This window comes from Mya arenaria, chromosome 10 (genome assembly GCF_026914265.1).
Source record: "Mya arenaria isolate MELC-2E11 chromosome 10, ASM2691426v1".
NCBI classification, from domain to species: domain Eukaryota; kingdom Metazoa; phylum Mollusca; class Bivalvia; order Myida; family Myidae; genus Mya; species Mya arenaria.
The window spans coordinates 9,536,927-9,558,056 of record NC_069131.1 but is presented as its reverse complement, the minus strand read 5'-3'; the positions used below and the strand labels follow the sequence as shown (position 1 = coordinate 9,558,056).

The 21,130-nt window shown below is 32.9% G+C and overlaps 1 protein-coding gene across 1 annotated transcript in view; it reads left to right on the top strand.

The window, feature by feature from the left end:
• The window catches only part of LOC128205394 (uncharacterized), a 78,545-nt gene extending 58,282 nt beyond the window's left edge, over window positions 1-20,263 (top strand). The window contains exon 2 of the mRNA XM_052906977.1: window positions 18,248-20,263. Within this exon, the coding sequence (XP_052762937.1) occupies window positions 18,259-18,981 (723 nt within the window). The 5' untranslated portion in view covers window positions 18,248-18,258 and the 3' untranslated portion in view covers window positions 18,982-20,263. The remainder of the gene's footprint in view (window positions 1-18,247) is intronic.
• Window positions 20,264-21,130: the final 867 nt, after the last annotated feature.

Genomic DNA, 21,130 nt, shown 5'->3' with positions numbered 1-21,130 from the left:
AATAATATTTGTCAACATTTGTTCAAATTGCTCGTTGTTTATATAATTAACAAAATTTAAGAAGTCAATTTTATACGCCATGCGGCCGTTAAAATAGCCATTTAATGCAACTATGCCAGCAGTGCTATATATTTCGATTCCCTGTTCAATAAGATCGAATAAATATATTTAAAATTGTTTTAAAATAGTGGAATTACTTGGTGGTAAATATAGACTGCATATATATAAATCTTCGAATGCTGAAAGGACACCTAAACATATTTTAGTCTACAAAACAACATTTTTATGTATTTCAATAATTGTAATATGTTCTCTAAAACTATCCTTAAAATAATTGGAGATACCTCCCATTATAACGATATTTTCTTGTATTTTTATATTTAGTACCAAAGAAAGGCTCATAATGAAAATTTCCTATGTCTAAATTTATAGTATGTTTTTCTGATAGGCATGTCTCTGTTAAAATTACTATATCATATTCACATATAATGTTCACAAATTTAGTATCGCCAAGTTTTCTACAAAGTCCATTTATATTTCACGATCGACTGCAAATTACAAGTACTACTAAATTGGGAGCTATGTTTTGTTATATTAACAATTACCGATAATCATTAAGTCGTAATTATATAAAAAAAATAACTTTTGAAATTATCACTTGACCTTTGAAACTGTGCAGATAATAAATGTTTTGCAAATCAATAATTAACTTACGACGTAAAGTAATATTGAATAAGCATACACATAACGCACAATGACTATTGGTCGAAAGAAGATATGACTTTCTGGTGAAAATTTTCAATGTCTCCCAAAGGTCGCAAAGATGTTACCCAAAGGTCGGATTTGACCAAATACTTTGGACACTATTTACAAGCATTTTTAGTATTTTCTTACTGTGGCTCTACATCTGTTATTGAAAGTGTCATGTGGGTGATATTTCGTTTCTCATACATGCAAAATATTCACGTAATAAAAATATAAACCCATCCAGATGAAAACAATAAACAAGCAATCTTGATACTAATTTAGTACGAATATCTTAGGTTGTACCGAGTACTCTCGAGATTGCTCACCATTTGACATTTGTATTAATTCTTTTATTTGGAGAAACATTCAGCGCATTATTTTTATGTGATCATCAATACGCCTTATCAAAATACCTTCAGATTTATACCTGTCCATACAAGTAAAACGCTTATTAGATGAGTTTGACATACATATATGTAGCATAATGCAAATGTCACGAAAGCTGAATTGGAGATGTTAATCCAACGTGCTCATGATCAATGCGTATTATGTTGGTTTGAAGATGCTAATAATAGCAGAAAGTTAAAATCGTATGCAGTTATGAGGAAAAGTTATATATATGAACCCAATCTTAACTATATTAATATTATGAAGTATAGAATAGCATTACCACGATTCAGGTGTTCTAAACATAAACTTATCATTAAAGAAGGTATATACAGAGGCATCGATTGAGCAGAAAGACTGTGCACAAAGTGTAATATGCGTACTTTATGAAATATGTGCTGAAATATTTGTATTTAAATGTGCTATGTAAACTTTTTATACGCAATAAGGCCAGAGTTTTTTGGTTTTTTTTCAAAATATTCAAAGAAAGTTTTCAAAGTTAAGCGCCATGAGGAGGGAATAAAATTAAGAAAAAGATGTCGAAAAATGAGCGTCGAGAAAAAATAAATAAAAAAAAAGATTTATTTTTCGTATTTTTTTTCTTTTTTTCGGAAACATTTAAAGAATGTATGTTTTGAAGTTGTGCACTCTTGTTTCGCACTCCATACTGCCTGTTGTATAATAGATCTGTATAATAATGTCAAAACAAGAGTCGTTTTCACAAGTAGCCTCAATCATGCACCATTGAATTTTAACCAGCCCCTCCCCCAACCCAGGTGTTGAGAATTGCGGAGACTTTGACTTTCAGTCCAGCTAATCCTTGGTAAAACCCTGTCCTGCGTAGAGACAGGCGACAATCTACTGGTCAAATCCACGCCAAATCCCCTGCACCCTGAGGTAAGGCCCATTCTCCCACTATTTTCGGCGCAAAATCAAAACCACCGCATTCTCTCAGCACTGCGGGGCCACCTGGAAGGTAAATAACCGCCCATTTCTCTCGTTATCCCCTTTATACCCCCGGACCTAGGGCCGTGGTTACAATTGACTGGTGCATAACCTGGTTCATAATGCACGTTTAAGGAACTTATTTCAACATTAATTTTGGATATTCATTTTACTTCCTAAACGCCACAAGTCAACTGATTCACACCACATGTAAATATATTCTTCAACTGCAACTCCACAGTATTTAACACTGCACTTTTAAATAAAAATTAGTAAAATTACACAAATTATTATATATGCATGATTTTAATATGAGCATATATACTTTTGTCGTGCTTTTTATAGTCACTGAAACTGCACCGGCAAAACATAAGGCATCTGGCATATTGTTTGTGTCTAAAATGTTGATAAATATCATTGTGGGTACATATATTGAGATAAACAACACATCTGAACAAATTTAATGTCTTTGATATACAAGAAAAGAAACAAGGTATGTAACTCAAACTTACCAGATTTCACAGTAGAGTCCATTTATTTCAGTTTCTTAATCAACATACAAACAATCCATTTTAAAATAAGTAACATGAAAAGAGGAGCCAATGCCCATTAAAATGGTATGCGATATGTTGGTATAACTTAATTGTCTTTAGACAAATAAGCCAAATCCAATGTCACATTCTCGTCTTTTTCTGTAGTCGGAACATGTACAGCAAATTACAATTCTCAATGTTTCCCCGTGTAAACAGGTCTACACACAGAAATATTTTAGAGATCTTATGCTTTGGTATAAATATCACAAAATGACAAACGCACTGATTTTTATAAACAACAGTCTTCAAACTAAATCCACTTTAATATTTCGTAAAGGCGGCCACTTTCCTTGCAATCGCTTAGATGATGATAATAAGCAAGTTTCAAGTTTTATTTTCATCATCACATATAATATGCATGTGATATCACAAAACAATGAAACACATTTCAGTTAACATCATAAGCAAGAAGCGCCGGCTTCCGCCATCTTGGAAATTGTGCGCGATAATTTGTTGTTGTTGTGAAAATAGCAATAAGTTAAAAAAAACACTAAATTTTATTTTCTATTGGAGATAAAAAAAACGGGCGGCGGAAAAAATAAAAATAAAGTTAGGAATTTGAATATTTTTCTTATTTGGGTTTTGCAATATTTAGGTACGGCGCTCCCGTAAAACGAAAAAAAAATCTGGCCTAAGATATGAGTAAACCAAACAGGCGGGTCCGTGTAGATGCGTACGTGCGTGGGTGCGTCAGTGTTTGCGTAAGTGCGTCCGTTCGGCTTATTAACACTATAAGTTGAACATGCAAGGAGGATAACGAGTGTCAAGATTATAGTCTTAGCTTTATAATAATGAACATTTCTGGAAATAGCGAAGACTGATAATTATTTTGGTTTAACAAGAAATATATATCTCATCACATTAACATAATTATAAGACAGAAAGAAAATAGTAGCTCGATTAGATAAAAGGTCTTCATTATTTATCACGTACATAAGTGCTGAAATAAGTTTATTTATGCAAAGATCTTGAATAGCTTAAACACCATAGTCATATGATTCTTTTAAAAATGATAAATTACACTTTAATCAACAAGTTATTTATTACAGCAGTACAAGTAAGTCCAGTATAAATGCGTACAAAAAAACGTATATTTCCACCTTTTTTGTGGCGTCTCTTCTTGTGTTCTGGCTTTTAGTGACGTTAAAGCTTTACGATCACTTCTGATTTATCTCTTGCTAAAATCATTTTTCATACAACATTTAAGAAACATAGCAATAAGTCTTAGTAAGAAATATGCAAAACATGTTTTGTGGCATACTTCTCACTAACTACATTCCCTGCTTTGGGAGGGTTTCTGCATGTTGCCTAAAAATACATCAAGGCAAAATCTGCATGTTTAGTAACGTAATAATACTGCCCTGTATCACAAATAAGTCTTATTTATTTCATTACATTACTGACAATTTCTTATTTCATTATGAGATATTCATGAAAACACACACCTTCCCCACCATTATTTTGTTTTTGCTGCCCGACATTTTTTAAGGAACATTTTATGTGACTGCGCAAAACAACTTGAGCCAGCCAATTCTTTGAAGGTTTGTGTAATTTTCCGTCTTAGACTTATGCTTTATGGCTGGTTGTTGGTACATTCATGTTTTCTGTTCTTTTTGATAATAGTCAGTGTTCTCTGTGACATCTTGTTAGGAAGAGGCAGTGCATTTTTTTTTAAATCATATAAATTTGACTTCCCAAACCTTTTCGGTCAGAAACGATCACAATCAATAATGAATTAACCAATATAAAATACTGCCATCTAACTGTTATGCTTTCATCAAGGCTTCAAATTATAAACAATGTGGAATATTTGAGTTATAAACGATTAAACCCAGCTGATTGTGAAAATGCCGATCACCAGACGGTAGGTGGAGTCGAGATAACAGGACTGACTAATCAACAACCGTATCCGCTAATGCGGTATGCATCTTCTTATAAAGAAATCTATGTAAACACCGTGAGAGGTATAAAGTCTTAACCGATAAATCAATATACAACCCCATAAAAATGCACTGAAGATAAGTATGAAAGTTATATTATGCAAGTTCACTTTTTATGCTTTATGGCATTCGAAATCATTTTTTTCTTTTGCTAATAAAAGTGAATTTGCTGTTATATGTATCTTTATAAATGTATATGTATTTTGAAATATAACTTGAACTTATTTTTTTTTTTTTTTTGCTTTTTCTTGTGAATAAAAGATATGGTTTCCCTATTCTTTGTCTAATACATTTGACTTAATCATTAACCTAATAATAAGAATTTCAATGTATGAACGCTTCAAATATATGCTTATTTATTTGTATTTAAATGTTTCAAGCTTATTTAGATTGAACCCACTATAGGTGCTATAAAATGCTGTTTAAATCAAATAAAATTATATCGTCCGCATAACAATGTTTACATTTCTAAAACGAAGTGGGTAACCAAATATAGCAGAGCGTACTCATAAGGGGTCGCTGTTTAATAATTACTTCCTATACGGACGTCAAAATCACACCAGGTTATAATATACTACTATTATGGCGTTTCCTCCATATTTTATCATACTAATAACAACCATCTTCTAACTAGTTTAAGAGGCATTTCTAGTTCTTCACATTTGCACAAATGCGATTGTTTCAACTGGTAAATGTTTAACCAATACTTTGAGCGAATAAGCCAGGACACGGTGCCTTTGGGTGCCAATTTTTCGCTTATACCAAGTATTAGCCCTAGATGTCCCATACGTACCGGTACCCAGTCTTTAGGCGTCACACCACCCCATCTAGTAGTATTTACCCCCAACAAAAATCCACACCCTGGCTTATAAAGGAAAACTCTGTGGTCCTTGACACTTAAAGTCATTTTGAGTAGACCTACCCGATCCTCCCTTATTGGTTCGGGTCCGGATGGTAAACTAAATGTCACCTACCTGCCTGTATCCAGTTTCCGGAAGTCACATTGCGCACTTATTATCCTCCCAGCCCAGAGTCCACATACTCGCGTATAATAGCAAATTCCTCGGTTCCTGACATTAAGACTCATTACTAGTCAACTTGACTCAAAGCTGGCCCTTATTGGCTGGTATCAGATGGTAGCCCTATATGTTCCCTACGTACCAGTACCCGGTCTTTGTGCGTCACATCACCTCCATCTAGTAGTTTCAATCTTAAAATTTGCATATATACCTATTTCGCTTAATTATGTAAAGGATAAATTTACACCGTTGCCCATATCGCTATTTCTGAAAAAGGGTATAGGCGTAGACAAGTTTAGTATATATATCTAATATTCACATGTTATTTAGCAATTCACCATTAATCAGTCTAAGTCATTTTTGTCTAACTGGCTCCTACGATGATATTATATGCTAATAACTTGGTTATACTTTTTATTTCGGCTTATCCAATCTAGTGATTGGCTTCTGGTTGTAGTTATTCTCTTTTTCATTTGTATCAGTAATCATCACTTGATCAAAATGGGGCCTATTGTTTCATGTGGCGCTTGTACCCCCTAAACCTTCAGCTCAGTTTGAGGTTTAAAGGTTTTTTCCTGAAATAATTAAGTTAAATCAATACAAAATGATTAATTCAGACGGTTGGCTTCCTTTTAGACAATAAATTATGCTTGGGAAATAAAAGGTGCAGGGGCTGCTGCCCAATTAAACTGCATGTTTAATTTAATTTTAAAAAAAACAACAGAAACTTATTAAGTTATAAAATGTAATCGAATCAATTGCATGATTATTTAATTTCTGATACAAAAGTCAGCTTTAAAATTAAGCTATGCATGTAATTTTGAAAATCTTGTTGTTCAACTGTACGACTTGTTAGGGGGCATTTCTACATCTTAAATCAAGAAAAATCATTATAAATGAACTATATATGTATGTAAAAAATAAAATATAATATGCATGCAAAACTTGAAAATTTTTGAACACATTGATTTTACGATTCGATTTGTGAACAAAGATCTGTGCACTTAATTAAAACAATACCCGATTAGTTTTAGCAATATTCTAATGCATTCAATTAGACCACTTTTTTCTAATATAATAGTTAATCAATATAAATACAACATAATATTCTCGATTGTTATATCTAATATGCAATAACACCCTAATGATGGCTGACTTCACTTTAATTTGTAATGCTTATGTGTAAAACAGCTAGGCTGGAAACTCGAAGCAGGAAACTAACTGCTAAATGTATCAACTTATCTGTACCAGCATCTTAAGGATTGGGGGAAAATGGCGAAGTGTATGTTTATACAGTAGATATCAATAACAGTGTTTGTTTATCTACCTTTGAGAACGTGTCAAACCATTTGAGAACGAACCATACTTAATCAGCTTAAACAACCTAATCTCTTTACCCAAGTGATGATGCTATGCGTTAGAAATACCGTTATCAAACCTCTGATGAATGAGAATGAATACTAATCCAATGTCTAAATACATGACCAAAACAACTCCAATAATCCTTTCGAATGCAGACAATTGATTTCCCCATCCGGATGAAAATATCATAGTATTTGAATAGGTTAATCACGAAATTCTTAAACATCAATTAAAATATAGAATTTTTAGCTATAAGTCCTTAAAACATTTAATTTTGTATTTGAACGATAGACATCAAATTATTAAGCTTGAAATGAATATTCACGAAGATTAATAAACTATGTATTTCTCCATTCTAGGACTCATCATGTTTCTTATGCATGAATGTAAATAGCATTTCCTTTGAAATACAAAATATGATTATCCTGTATGCGGATGGTATAACAAGCAAGAATTTGAATGTTTGCAGAAAATAAACTTAAACAGATTGTCGGAGTGGAGCGACTGGGAAAAACAGTAACATGTGAATAAAAAATAAATAAATAAATAAATAAATAAATAAATGAATAAATAAATAAATAAATAAATAAATATATAAATAAATAAATAAATAAATAAATAAATAAATAAATAAATAAATAAATAAATAAATAAATAAATAAATAAATAAATAAATAAATAAATAAATAAATATACTTATTTACTTTTAAGCTGGGAAATATGAGGTCATATTGACCCAAAATAAATTATTGAACGAGACGATAGAATAGAGAATACTGATTTTGAGGTTAACAACAACTGTATATTATTTCACAAAAATAAGTTAATAGCTGTTTATCTACATGATAACGCATGACGTAGCATCACGTCATGATAACAGTATAGTTAATTGAGAATTCAACTGATATTAAACGCATTGTCAATCAGGTACGACAGTTGTATATTGATCAGAAAGAATAGCCTTTAATCATAGGTCAAATTAATCAATCTTAATACATGAATATTTATTGAGAAAATGAAATACAAACTATAATATCTTAGTGTGCAAATGTTTGCTGTCTTTTTGCAATGGAAAACTAAAATATATTTTGTCAAACTATCTTATATGTATTGCTATGTTCATTATTCGGGAACTAAGGGACACATTCAGAACAGCCGCTCGCACTAACACTCCAACCACATTCCCGCAAGGGACACTGAAGTAACTTTAGTGGTACAAGGGGGATGACACTCAAGAGATATGTTCGTAATCACACGCCTCACTAACACTCCACTTCATCAAGTCACCAATACAATAACAAATACATGTACTTGTTCATGATCATTTCGGATTATGGTGGTGTTTTCAGTAAACATAAAAAATATGTTTATATAAGATTTGGGTACCTTATTGTTAGAAATGGTGTCAAATAAAAGACAATTACTATTATAATTTGAAATTAATATTTTAAAACAATCGCTTGAATAAACATTTTGGAAATAAACAAAATGATGCAAAACGCATTGAAATGCACGTGTGTGTGTGTGTTTTAATATGCAGCCGTTATGCAATGTATCACGTTAATTAATGTGTTTTCGTGTATAAATTTATTTTTTGTTTGTTTGCAAAAACTGTTTTTTAGCGTTTAAAAATACTAAATGTTAAGTCGAAAACACATGGAAAGAATAAGCAAATGAATCGGCTTCGGGTGTGAAAATAATACATCATAGTGAATAACAACTCAAGCGATGTAGGATATTTTTTATAATAATAAAAATGATAATAATAATAATAACAAGAAGAAGAAGAAGAAGAAGAAGAAGAAGAAGAAGAAGAAGAAGGAGAAAAGAAGAAGAAGAAAAAGAGCGATATTAATAATAATAATAATAACAATACTACTTACTACTACTACTAATACTAATACTACTAATAATAATCCAACTGACTGGTTTTTGGGAAAGACATATTAATGCCCTGACCACGCTCTGTAATAAAAATCTTGCGTAAAACCTCAAAGCTGCAATGTACGTGATGTTAGCGGCCTATCGGCATGTCGGCCAAGCGGCGTGAAGTTAGCGGCCACCTAAAATTGCTTCCTAATTCAAAACATTATATATGCGCTTTCTTCTAAAACAATAATTAATCTTATGTTCCTATTCACAAATCAATATCCTTAAGCGAATACCGGCATTTTCCCTAAATGGATTGGTGATCAAATTTGTTTTATACTCGCTTTAGAGTGTTGATTATTTCGTAAACAAGTATTGTTTAAGAAGCAAACACATATAAAAATGATTTGTGTTAATCTATGAATACATATGCTTTGATTAATCATTGTTTTCATAAAATGAAACGAATGTTCAATTGCATTGAAGTAGAGAAGTAGGACGCTAGGCCACCAACTTCACTCCGCAAGGCCGCTCGTTCCCAGATAATATTCAAGAGACCGGGATAATACATTGAAGTACATTTTACTTCAATAACGTGGACTTCAAAAAAATTCAATTTTTCAAAAGGATGCAAAAATCACATATTTGTTTTTTTTTGTGCTGATCTCAAACGCTCAGCAAACTTGATGGATGCAATTCATCGATGGCTGCAATAAAAGGCAGCTTCATGTACGTGAATTAAGCGGCATAGCGGCGTGAGGTAAGCGGCCAAGCGACGTAAATTAGCGGCCTTGCGTCCTAAGCGGCGTGAAGTTGGCATCCTAAAGTCCTCAATTTGTTCTCTATCTCAAAGAAATTGTGCATGTGTTTAATTGGAAACTAATGATAAATCAATGTTTTATTCACAATTATAGTATAATTGCGGCCTTATATCATTTCTTATTCAAAACATTTTTATATTAGTTTTTTCTAAAACAATGCTGAAACCATTGGTTTTTTTATGCGAAATGCAATACTCTGGAGCGATTATTAACATTTGTTTTCAAAAACTTGATCGAGCAATCCAGGCGCCATAGCAGCGTAAATCTTGGGGCCTAACGGCCTGATGGCCTAGCGGTCTAAAATTCCGATACCACTCAATCCAGCAGCCTAAAAAATAAGGAAAAATGCTTATATGTTCGTAAGAACATTGACCTTTGAATAGAAACATCTAATTTATCATTGTTGAAAAGAACGCATATTAAAAGTTTTGAAATACTGAACGTTGTTAGGCCGCTAGGAAGCGGGGCCGCCAGGCCTCAAACTTCATGCTGTTAGGCCGCTAACTTCGCGTACATGGTTTTACGCAACATGTTCATTTCAGACCTTGGTCAGAGAAATAATATGTATTTTCCAGCCTACATTCAGTTGGATTTATTCTATTATTATTATTATCATCATATAATGATATTATTATTATTATTATTATTATTATTATTATTATTATTATTATTATTATTATTATTATTATTGTTGTTGTTGTTACCGTCATCATCATCCGATCATAGGCTCCCTACATTTCTTGATTTGCTTTCAGTCCGAGATGTAATTTTCATTAAAAAGTAGATTCATTCGTTTATTATTTCCATATAATGTGCTTTTTAATAAAGTCTTAATTTATTTTCAAACTCTAAGACCTATTTAAAAACAACAACAACAACAACAACAGAAAACGAATTTTAACGAATTTTGGAACTGTTATTTTAAATATTCACAATCCAAAACATATGTTAACATTAAATACTGTAAACACCACCATAGTGAAACAGATAATCCGATATGATCATGAAAACATACATGTATTTGTACTGAATTGGTCATTTGATGAGATGGAGTGTAAGCGAGGCGTTTGAAAACAGAAAGATCTTTTGAGTGTCACTCCATTCATTCAACTCAAGTGATCACTTGAGTGTCCCTAACGGGATAGTGGTTGGAGTGTGAGTGAGAGTGCATGTTCATTCGGCCCTAATTTTAAAGAAGATTTTTAAAATAAGACTAAAAAAGAACATGGAAATCCTTGTACCACACAGGGCCAGTCTAGAGAGCAAAAAACCTTAATTTGAACAAACTGTGTAAAGCACCATTACACCATGCTCAAAAACTTTATTTCAAGGGTTTGCGACTTGCGGTTTCAGGAAATTTTCTTTATTTTCTTTTTTTACTTCAGACGCTATTTACTAAGGCCAAGGCATGCTTTGGCCAAAGGAATATTATTTGATTTTTGTTAGTTAACAGCAAAAATATGAGGCTACATACAACTTATCAAAATTCTTGTCCTTGTGATTGAGATACATCTTGGGCAGGCCAATTTTTGGCAACAAAGCAATCATTTTATGTTGTTGTTAAATTGGCATTGAAAAAAAAATTGACGCACGGAAGAGTGAACACCGCCTCCCGCACTCATCCACCAATACTTGCACGTGTCTTCTAGGGGAAGGCCTTGATCTTAGGTTAAACCAAACACACGTTCAAAAGCATGTCAATACGAATATCTTAGTGTTTGGTTTACAGCCATAGTCAGGCGCGTAGCTAGCCCTCTATTGATGAATGTGCTTGCACCCCCTTCGGAACATTTGTAAACCACGGTGCAATCTGGTTCATTCTGGTCGTTCTGAGGTGCTTTATTAAGTATTTTGAAATAAACATCAGGTAGTCAAGTATGCGTATTGCAACGTTGTCTGTTTTGTGTCAATATCATATGGATTCAGCCGAGTACTCGTATATCTATATTTACGCGCCTGATAGTCCATTTAACTCTGAATTTTACTAACCTGTGACGGATATCGACCGACACTTGTATCCGAGAACAAGGTGCTGGAAGACAAATATATGTGTATAACGGCCCAAATAGACCTGCAGTACTACTGTGAACATTGCAGTGTAATGGGGATTTGAACGTATGTACAAGGTAATATTATGATGCACACCAATTGCTTGGTCCGGGGTTGTAAGAATCCAATTCAAGCAGATAATAAGTGTCATCTTCAATGTTTCGATATACACTTTTGCAAAGAATGGTTGTTATTGGGTTGATTGTTAAAACAAGAAGTGCAAAATGCATTGTTTGCACAATATCACAGACGGCGAATTTTGTCACCACATTTTCACAGCCCATTCCTGAACGTAGTAGTCTGGGTCCTGTTTCAGCATTGATTCAAACTCGCCACTACTAAATAAAGTTGAAAAATGCGAGAAATTTGAATTAGCTCGTGAGACAAAGACATTCTGCAGGTCACAACTATAATGGGTTGTACCTGCTATAACCCCGTTATTGCACTTTGGACACTTATTCATCAGAATTTTATGAGGATGTGTTTACTGTTGCATTAAAAATCATATTTTTTTATACTTTAAATGTTATATCTAATGTGCATGCCCTACTAAAACGGGCCAGTGTTTTTTGAGTGCCTATTTGACATGAACAATGATGACCTTAACCCTAAACTAAAAAAAACAACATGAAAGTTATTTATACGGCCGCTTTTTAGAGTCATGATCGCGCCATGGATTTAATAAAAATAAATACCCTGTTAAATACATCTGATAAGTTCAATTCAAATTGACGAAAGTTGTGCATTGATATATTAACGCAATTGCATGTATTCAGAAAGTCTCTGACGTGTGGCTGAACCAGTGTTAAAATGACCATATTGAAGAAAGTGAAATTTACTGATTAGTTAATTAAGATATTTCGCAGCTAATATAATAAGTAAACAGTGAAGGCGTGTCACATTGGAACTGAAATATATGGATTTCAATACAACTTTTGAAGAAGCGCAACATTTGGATTTTTTTACTATTATTTTGGTCTTTGAAGATATTATTTTAGCAAACTTTTATACAATTATCTAAACGAAAAATAGCTCATTGTGATAAGCATACAGATAATTCCCTTTCGAATTCCCAAAACGCTTAAAAGGGTAAAATGGCACAAATTAAACCAAAGCAAAAAAATCGGCTGAACTTAATACTGTTTTAAGGGACTTAAGATGTATTGAGCAATTGGGGCCGGAGGTCTGTAAATGGTACATGATAAAGCTGACGTCACAGTAATCTTGGACCCTTTTTTATTATCGAAGATTTAATCGGCTGACAACGCGATCTGATTATTTTTGAAACTTATATATCGCCCATGTGCATTTTAGTCTTAGCAACAATAACTGTTTATTCGTCGTATTGTTTAAAATTCGAAAATCATATCACGAATAACGTTTGAAAAGTGAATTCTTCGACAGTGTATACTTTTGAAATTCTTTTTCGGGCGGATTCATCTTTCATAAAAACGTGGTTTGAAATATTCATTTCAATTTGAACATCATAACTATTGCATTGAAATTGTAAAAAATAAAATAAAAAAGTTCATTCAATAAGTTTTCATAGAAAACATTACCGATAAAAATAGGAAGATCAACCATAATTTATGTCCACTGCCTCATGGGTTTTAGACCTATTTGCGTCGAAATGAGAAATCCTGAGATGAATTGTGCGGCTTCTGCAGTCTGCTCAAAACTACATGTAATCATAACGAATGAGATTTCGGCGCATCACCTTCTGCTCTTAAGAAATGTTTTGATCAGTCCCACAGAAGTACCACAAAGGTTTAAAACAAGCTTTACACTGAAGAGCTGGCCGGAAGGATAAGTATTGAAAATGTATCTGTTCACAAACTTTGACATTGACTCATAGATGTGAGTGCGAGGTTGGTGCCACGACACTTGAAAGTGACGATAATGCAAATGGGGCAATTACCATAAAAATATAAAAATGAGTCATTATCACCATGCGGTTGTGCGGCATAGTTGTTTCGCAAGAGACCCTGCTTCGAATCCTAATCCCGAGTGGAACTATTGCTTATCTAGGAAACATAGTATACTGGATACTTAATATTGGCACCGTTTAGGGGCCATTTTGAGTTAACAGTTTTCGATTTCTGACTTATATTGTCTGAAGGTTGCAACTAAGTTAATCTTATCACTTTCAGCTGTTAAATAAAGCTTAAAAAGGTCATTGCTTGCGTTCGCGTCTAGGTCCTCACACTAAGTGACCGATATTCTATACTGTAATAATTAAGAAAACCCAAATTATTTTTCTTATAAAGATTACACATAGTTGAGAACCTAAATGTTGAGAAAATGCATATATCAAGGTTATGAAAAAAATATCATTATATCGGTATAGAAGCTAGAAGCACATACTTGTACAATGCACAAACCCCCCTTGACCGGCAATCACGCCCACTGCTTTATTTTAAGAGATTCTATCGACATTTCAAGATATTTATGGTGTTTTTCACATTTCAATTTAAAAGTTAACTACTGTGTATTCCAAAGTAATAAAACACGACTTGCATGAACATATATCCTTATATACTCGGTTTTAAAGTCATGCTACAACACATTTAATTGTCAACATTTAAAAACAAGTATCTCTAAGACACAAGTATTATGCTATTCTTGAAAATGTTAACTCTTACTTACGCTTATATAAAGGCAATTAAGTATCCATGAGTTATTTACAGCGACTAAAACATACATGATATGAGTCAAGGGTCTGGCATTTACAGACTATTCATTTGCATATGGTAGACATATTTCATGCATTACTTGTGAAGTGGTAATGCAAACAACACAATGGAACAACTCAATGACGTCCGAATTCCTCGGTTTAAGTGTCAGCGGCCAGTCATTGTCAGACGGGATACTAGTGTTGTCTCTACGTCGTTCAGTTAAGGATTCAAGCGATTGACTGTTGAATGTTCGCAAAAATCATATTTTAGATTCACTCTCATGCCCAAATTAGAGTAACCTCAATTGAAAGAAGTGTTTCAATTTATCAAAATTAAGAAATATAATTAAAAAATATAATGAAGGACACCGTCTTTAATATGAAACAAAGGAACATAAAACGGTATTTCTTTTATGAGACAATACTTGATGACTATTATTATCTTAGGACCCACCAGTCATTTATGTTTTGTACGGTTTTAGCTACTGAATACATGTTTATAATCTTGTTATAAGTAAGAAATATTTTCCATAAATGCATAATTTCGCAGTTCGTTTCGCCGATAATAGTTAACACATATAAATACACGGAAACAGCCAGTCATCTAATTATTCACTAATAACGCATCATTACGCGTTAAACAGTAATGTAACAGAATTAAACTTATGTTTTACTTTTTTAAACCGTTATTTTTCTAAAGTAATATGCATATATGAACTGAACCTGTACCAATAAACAAGAAGTATAAATTGAAAATAAATAACCTATTACACTTGTTTTATTTCTAATGATTTCGGCAACATTTGTTGACAACGGAAATAGAAAAGGCTATTAATGGCCTGTATGATTTGAACACAATTTATGGAATGAATATCAGCAGCATTCACTCCTTACGCATTCCATAAAGAAAATCTTTTACCTTTGATTAATGTTTATGTAGATCCAGACCAGTTAAGTAGCATTAAAAGATGACAGCTTTTGTATATATAAAATCACAGATTTCGTTGGCTTCAAGACAAGCATATCAGTTTGCATGATAAAATAATACGTGCAGGTACATAAGTGTATATTTTTACTCTCAAATACAGATATTGTTAAATTAACCACCAAAACCTGTTTTAATATACTTGAATTCCGATTCAATGCTTTGTACAAGTTGTTAAGTGATAATCCTTTTAGATGTATCATAGTTTCTTAGCTTAAAAGAGTCATGTAAATAAGAGTGATTATCTTTTTTAGAATAAACTTTATTGTTTTTTATCCTTTATTAACAATGTCAAGATATGTTGTTGTATTTTGAGTCTCCTGTAATTCAATTTTATGAATGGATGTGCACTGAACTCTTAAATATTTGTAGTTTATGTTTTGTCATGTTGTGTACATATGATACATGAATAAACTATAAAACTGCAGTGAAAATCATTTATTATAGCACATTATAAAAAAAATATCAGATAACTGTTGTGAGTCACAATTGTTCAATTACTAACTAAGATATAATATGTGCTTTATTTAGCTTGCAACTCCGAGCATATTCATTTTATCTGAAGTATTATATCCGAACATATTTGTAAGTATATGTACCTTAAATGGTTTTGAAATGAACTGTTCCCATTTATATCAGTATATGAATATAGAACACGGTTTTCTGTAATATAGAGACGAAGCACATGCGACCATATTTGCCATTCGTTATTCGCAAATAGTTGCGTCAGGTCCGTCACCCTTGGTAGTGACTGTAGGCCAAATTGAAACTTCCTCGACGTTTGGTTCGAATGTCCAATTAAACATTTTAAAATACAACTATTATAAATTATATATTAGCACTTTTGTCATTTGTGTTTATTAATTTTTTAATAAAATAACTAATACAACTAAAAAGAACATGTTGTTCTTATAGTCTGCAAAGCATTGAATATACATCAACCTTTGGGCGACACGAAAACACGGAAAGTACGCTTATTGCGAAAATATTTTTTTGAGGGAATTTCGGAATCTTTAAAGTTGAACACAATTAACTTTTCTGTTAAAAAATATTATGTTCTTTACATTTATGAATTCTTATCTAAAACATATACCTATGACAAGAAAATTATTGATAAAAATTTAAATGTATCCCAAAGGTTGTTTTCAAAATATACACACTTTTTTGAAAATCATGATTTTTCCTTAAATGCTATTCCTGCTGATTAGTGCTTAATGACTGAACCTTTTTTAAAGCGTTCAAAATCGTTTGCAAAATTGTTTTATTATTTTAAAAAATAAATTGATAGAAAAAAACACAATTACTTTTGGGCGACACAACATATATCCTATGGGCGACACGAGTCTCCCAAAGGTTGCATCAAAGTTACCCAAAGGTTGGATTGGTCTAAATATATATATATATATATATATATATATATATATATATATATATACTTGCAAACATGCGTGTCAGACAATCATTAAACTTAATTGCGTGTCATGAAACATAATAAACTTATGCACAATAATTTTGGGAGGTTTACCAGGTTTTAATAAGTTTATTAGATTGTGATTTGTGGGCAGGTTAGGTGTCAACAGTTCGTGTTCAGGCTGTAAGTTTGCTATGCATAGTGGGACCTTAAAATAACTCAGCACAAATTTTGTTCATGACCAGACAGTGTGTCGCTGACAAAGTGACACTCTTATTCAAAATCAATACATACGCATGTATAACAAGCATAAATTTTAAGTGATAAACCTTTAACTACTTACTTACTAATAAACTTCTGGTAAATATTAATAACAGATATCAAGATTGTAACCATGTATTTAATAGCTGAAAACGCAAAATGATATTTCATAAAGAATGATTGGTGAGTGCTTAAATATTAACTATAATCTACTATAGTGTCATTAGGTAGACATACCGTGTTTTCGTCACCATTCTTTCGAATTTAACTCGGTATCTTTCATATAAAACATTGTTTTCGGCATTTATTCATCCGTTTTGATATATTTGAACAATTATATTAATTGTGGTAAAAATAATTTGGGAGTAAGAGTGCATCCTTTAAGGTCATTTGGCATTCATTCTTATCTGGCAAATTCGGGCTGTAACTTTGACACGAATAGAGGGATTTTAAAATACTTAGGCACAAGCATGTTCCATTGTAAGACGGTGTGTCACATACCGACTTTGGCTTGTCTAGGTTGTTACTTCGGCCTGCTTTTGAGGAGTTTAAATTAAGTTACACAAATGTTCACCATGACTAGAAAATGTTTCACTTAGGGCTTCTTGTACTGGCTTAAATTTTCACCATGACTAGGCAAAGTGTTGCCTGCAAGCAAGAGCCATTATTTGTTAATTAAACGTTAAGTTGACATCCTTATATGTTTGATTGTCAAATTTGAAACTTGGCAAATTATTGGGACATTTAAGAATGCCTTAAACAAATACTCCTTATATAAATGCACTCCTGTCCGAAAGTTAAACGTCAAGTCCTAAGCTCAAATTCCTTGGGGTTTTTTGTCAAAATTTAGATGGCGAACGCGTGACAAGTCTATGTTTTTCCAACAACACTCATGTCCATATGTAAAGGTCAAGATCACACTATAAGGGCCTTTGTCCAAAATAGATATTCTCGCATGTTAACCTTATACAGTTTCCTTTTCCGTCTGTATTCGTGTACATTACTAATTAACTATCCCCAGAACTTCTCTTTGCACAAATTTCGAAAACCTGCCTTCTTTGGATGCGGCGTGTTTTGTTTAATACAAACGTGTCATTGGCCTTGGCATACTCTATGTGAATTACCTAACTGATATATAAATATTTTCAAATATTCAATCCTTTATTTTCATTTCTATTTTCCAGTTTTGCTCAATATGATATCAGCAAGGAACAACATTTTCTGCTGCTGCGTTCTTATTGTTCGCTTGGCGTTACTGGCTGCAGAACAGAGTTCAGCGTTTGGGGCCGATCTTCACCAACCCTACCAGGCGTTTGACCCCCCGTCGCTCCCACAATTATACAGTGCAAATCCTGAGCCGAAAACTGATCCTATTGACGATATATCTGTCATTGACATCTTTAACCAAAAGATAAATGGATTGAGCGAACAGTGCCCCCGTCGAAATGTGATTATGTTCTTTATGACTAGGGAAAAAGAATACCTGACACCTTGCATAAGACCGGCTTTGTTAAACAGCACAAGGTATGAGCAACCAGATGATTCCATGAGAGAGCAGTTACAAGGTTTAAGCAAACTGAATCAACTGCGTAATTTGAAAGAGGAAAATGATCGGCTTAGTGAGATGGGCGGGGCACCATCCCAAGACGAAAGAGAGTCCAAACCAAAATTGAATTTGCAAGGTACACCAGTATCTTATTCTGGACGGCTATTGAAACGCATTCTTCAAAATATGGGAGACGGGACAGTTAAAGTGGACTTCCCTAATGCGAACTTTAAACCCATAGACGACAAGCGCGCGAGGCTGTCTATAAATGGAGCGCTGTCATCGCTGGCCGACATGTTACGTCACGAATCTGGTCGCCATAGAAAACCACAATATGCATTCCATTCGGACTTGTTGAAGATGGGAAAATGATTTATCCTGAATCGAAAATGAAGTACCAAGTTGTGTCTATGATTTTTAAGTGTTACATTCCTCCTTTAACATTTTGCTAGGAAAGGTGTTATTTTAATTAGTAAAAGAGGGCATACACATTTATCAAGCAATTTGAAAAAGTTATTCTTTAAACAGCTTAGAATGCTTCATGTTACACCAAACGATAACAAAATGAAGTTAAAGAGCAATGTGAAATTAGTCTTCAGCGAAATGGAATGATCTAGCCTACAAAAACTGTTGAATCTATGAAAGGGTACAAAATGACATAGCAATGATATATGTTACAAGTAAAACTTGGAAAGTTTCTACTAATATCCCATGATTGATATTGAAGTGTTTTAAAACTTATAAAAAGCAGGATTCAATTAGGTGTCTTTTGTTAAAGCCGCACTCTTATTCAAAATCAATACATACACTTGTGTAAAAAATTATCTCGAGTGATTTACCTTTAAGTGCTTACTAAATAATGTGTATTTGGAAAACATTCATTTCTGATAACACGATCTTAATCGTGTAGTTAAAAACTGAACACGCAAAAGTATTAAATGATTGGTGAATGCTAAAATATTTACTGTGGTCTTTTTATCGTCTCATAAGGTTGAAATGCCGTGTTTTATGCACATTTCTTTCAAATTAAACTCGGTATCCTTCATAAGAACCATTGTTTTCGACATTTATTTATCCTTTTTGGAATATTAAAACAAAAGTAATAATTGTGGTTAATCTTACGCGGTAGTAAGAGTGCATCTTTACAGTGTTTCTTGCACCTTTATTTCAAATTTAACTCGTTATCCTTAAAAGAACCATTGTTTTCAACATTTATTCATCCTGTTTGGTATGATAAAACATTTTGTATTATTTTTGGTGAATCTTGTTTGGGACCCTGAAAAAGTGCTTTTGTTAAGGACCATAGATAAGTAATATAGGAATGTTTCTTTGAATAGCGTCGTATATATTTATGATTTCTGTTCAATATACTAGTACTTGATTTGAAACTTCGTAGATATATACGGTTAATGCCAACACAAATCAGTCCACTTAGTAGCTGGTGAAATTCTATGGCAAATATTCATGAAGGACGATACTTACAAGCAATAAAAAATATAACGACAATACATTCTTACAGACGTGTTTATCACATTGACATTGAATGCTTCGTTGAAAATTAAAATATAAGAGGTAGTGTACAGCATTGAGTGCTCTTGTCATTTATTTCACTTTGTTGCTTAAGTGGATTTGCAATATTGTCGGATATGTCGGAATCGAGCCTTTAGATTTTCATTTTATGTAATAATTGCAAGTTTTGGATATTCTATTGGAATATCGTGTTGGTCGTATTGTCAAAAAGAGATATTAACAATGCGGTATCCTCCTTATTGAAACGTGTATAAATTGTCGACCTCGTCAATAATCATTAAAAATGTCGTTCTGACACGCGAGAACGAAAGTTAAAACGTGTCTGTTTTGTCCTGTGTATATGTCTACATTTAAGAATACAGAAATACTATACTTCAAGAAAATGAAGCTGGATTACGGGCAAATAACGCAACGACTGATTATAATTTTGTGTTTTATTAACTGATAGATCTAATACCGGCTTGAAAGAAAACAATTTACGCATGATAAACAATTTATTTGTATGGCGATATTAACTGCTGTGTTTCTGGTGAAAACAATATTCATGTAGTAAAATGGGAAAGACTTGTCACCGGAAATTTTTCTTCCCAATCTGAATAATACAGGAGTCGAAAAATTTGAACGCATCGACAAAACTTGCCCACCTACCTAAAAATAATAGCGCTACTCTACGCTGTCGATACAGCGCTACTAAACGAAACTGAAACTGATTTGAAAAAAAGTGATTCGTGATTTGTATTATAACAGAAGCGTTTACTTTAAAGCTAAATATCGACAAAACAACGGTAGAAGTTGTTTCTTTGGTATCAATTCTCTAATTAATTGTGAATCATAGTTACATGACGCATGCGCAGAGGGCAGAGGGAACTATGAAAATTATACGACTTTACCAAATCATGTAGATCGACCAAATGCTCTCCACGAAATAAATGTTTGTTTTCACCGTCGAATCTGCTCTACATTCTATGGAGCTACATTAAGTAGGGTAAAT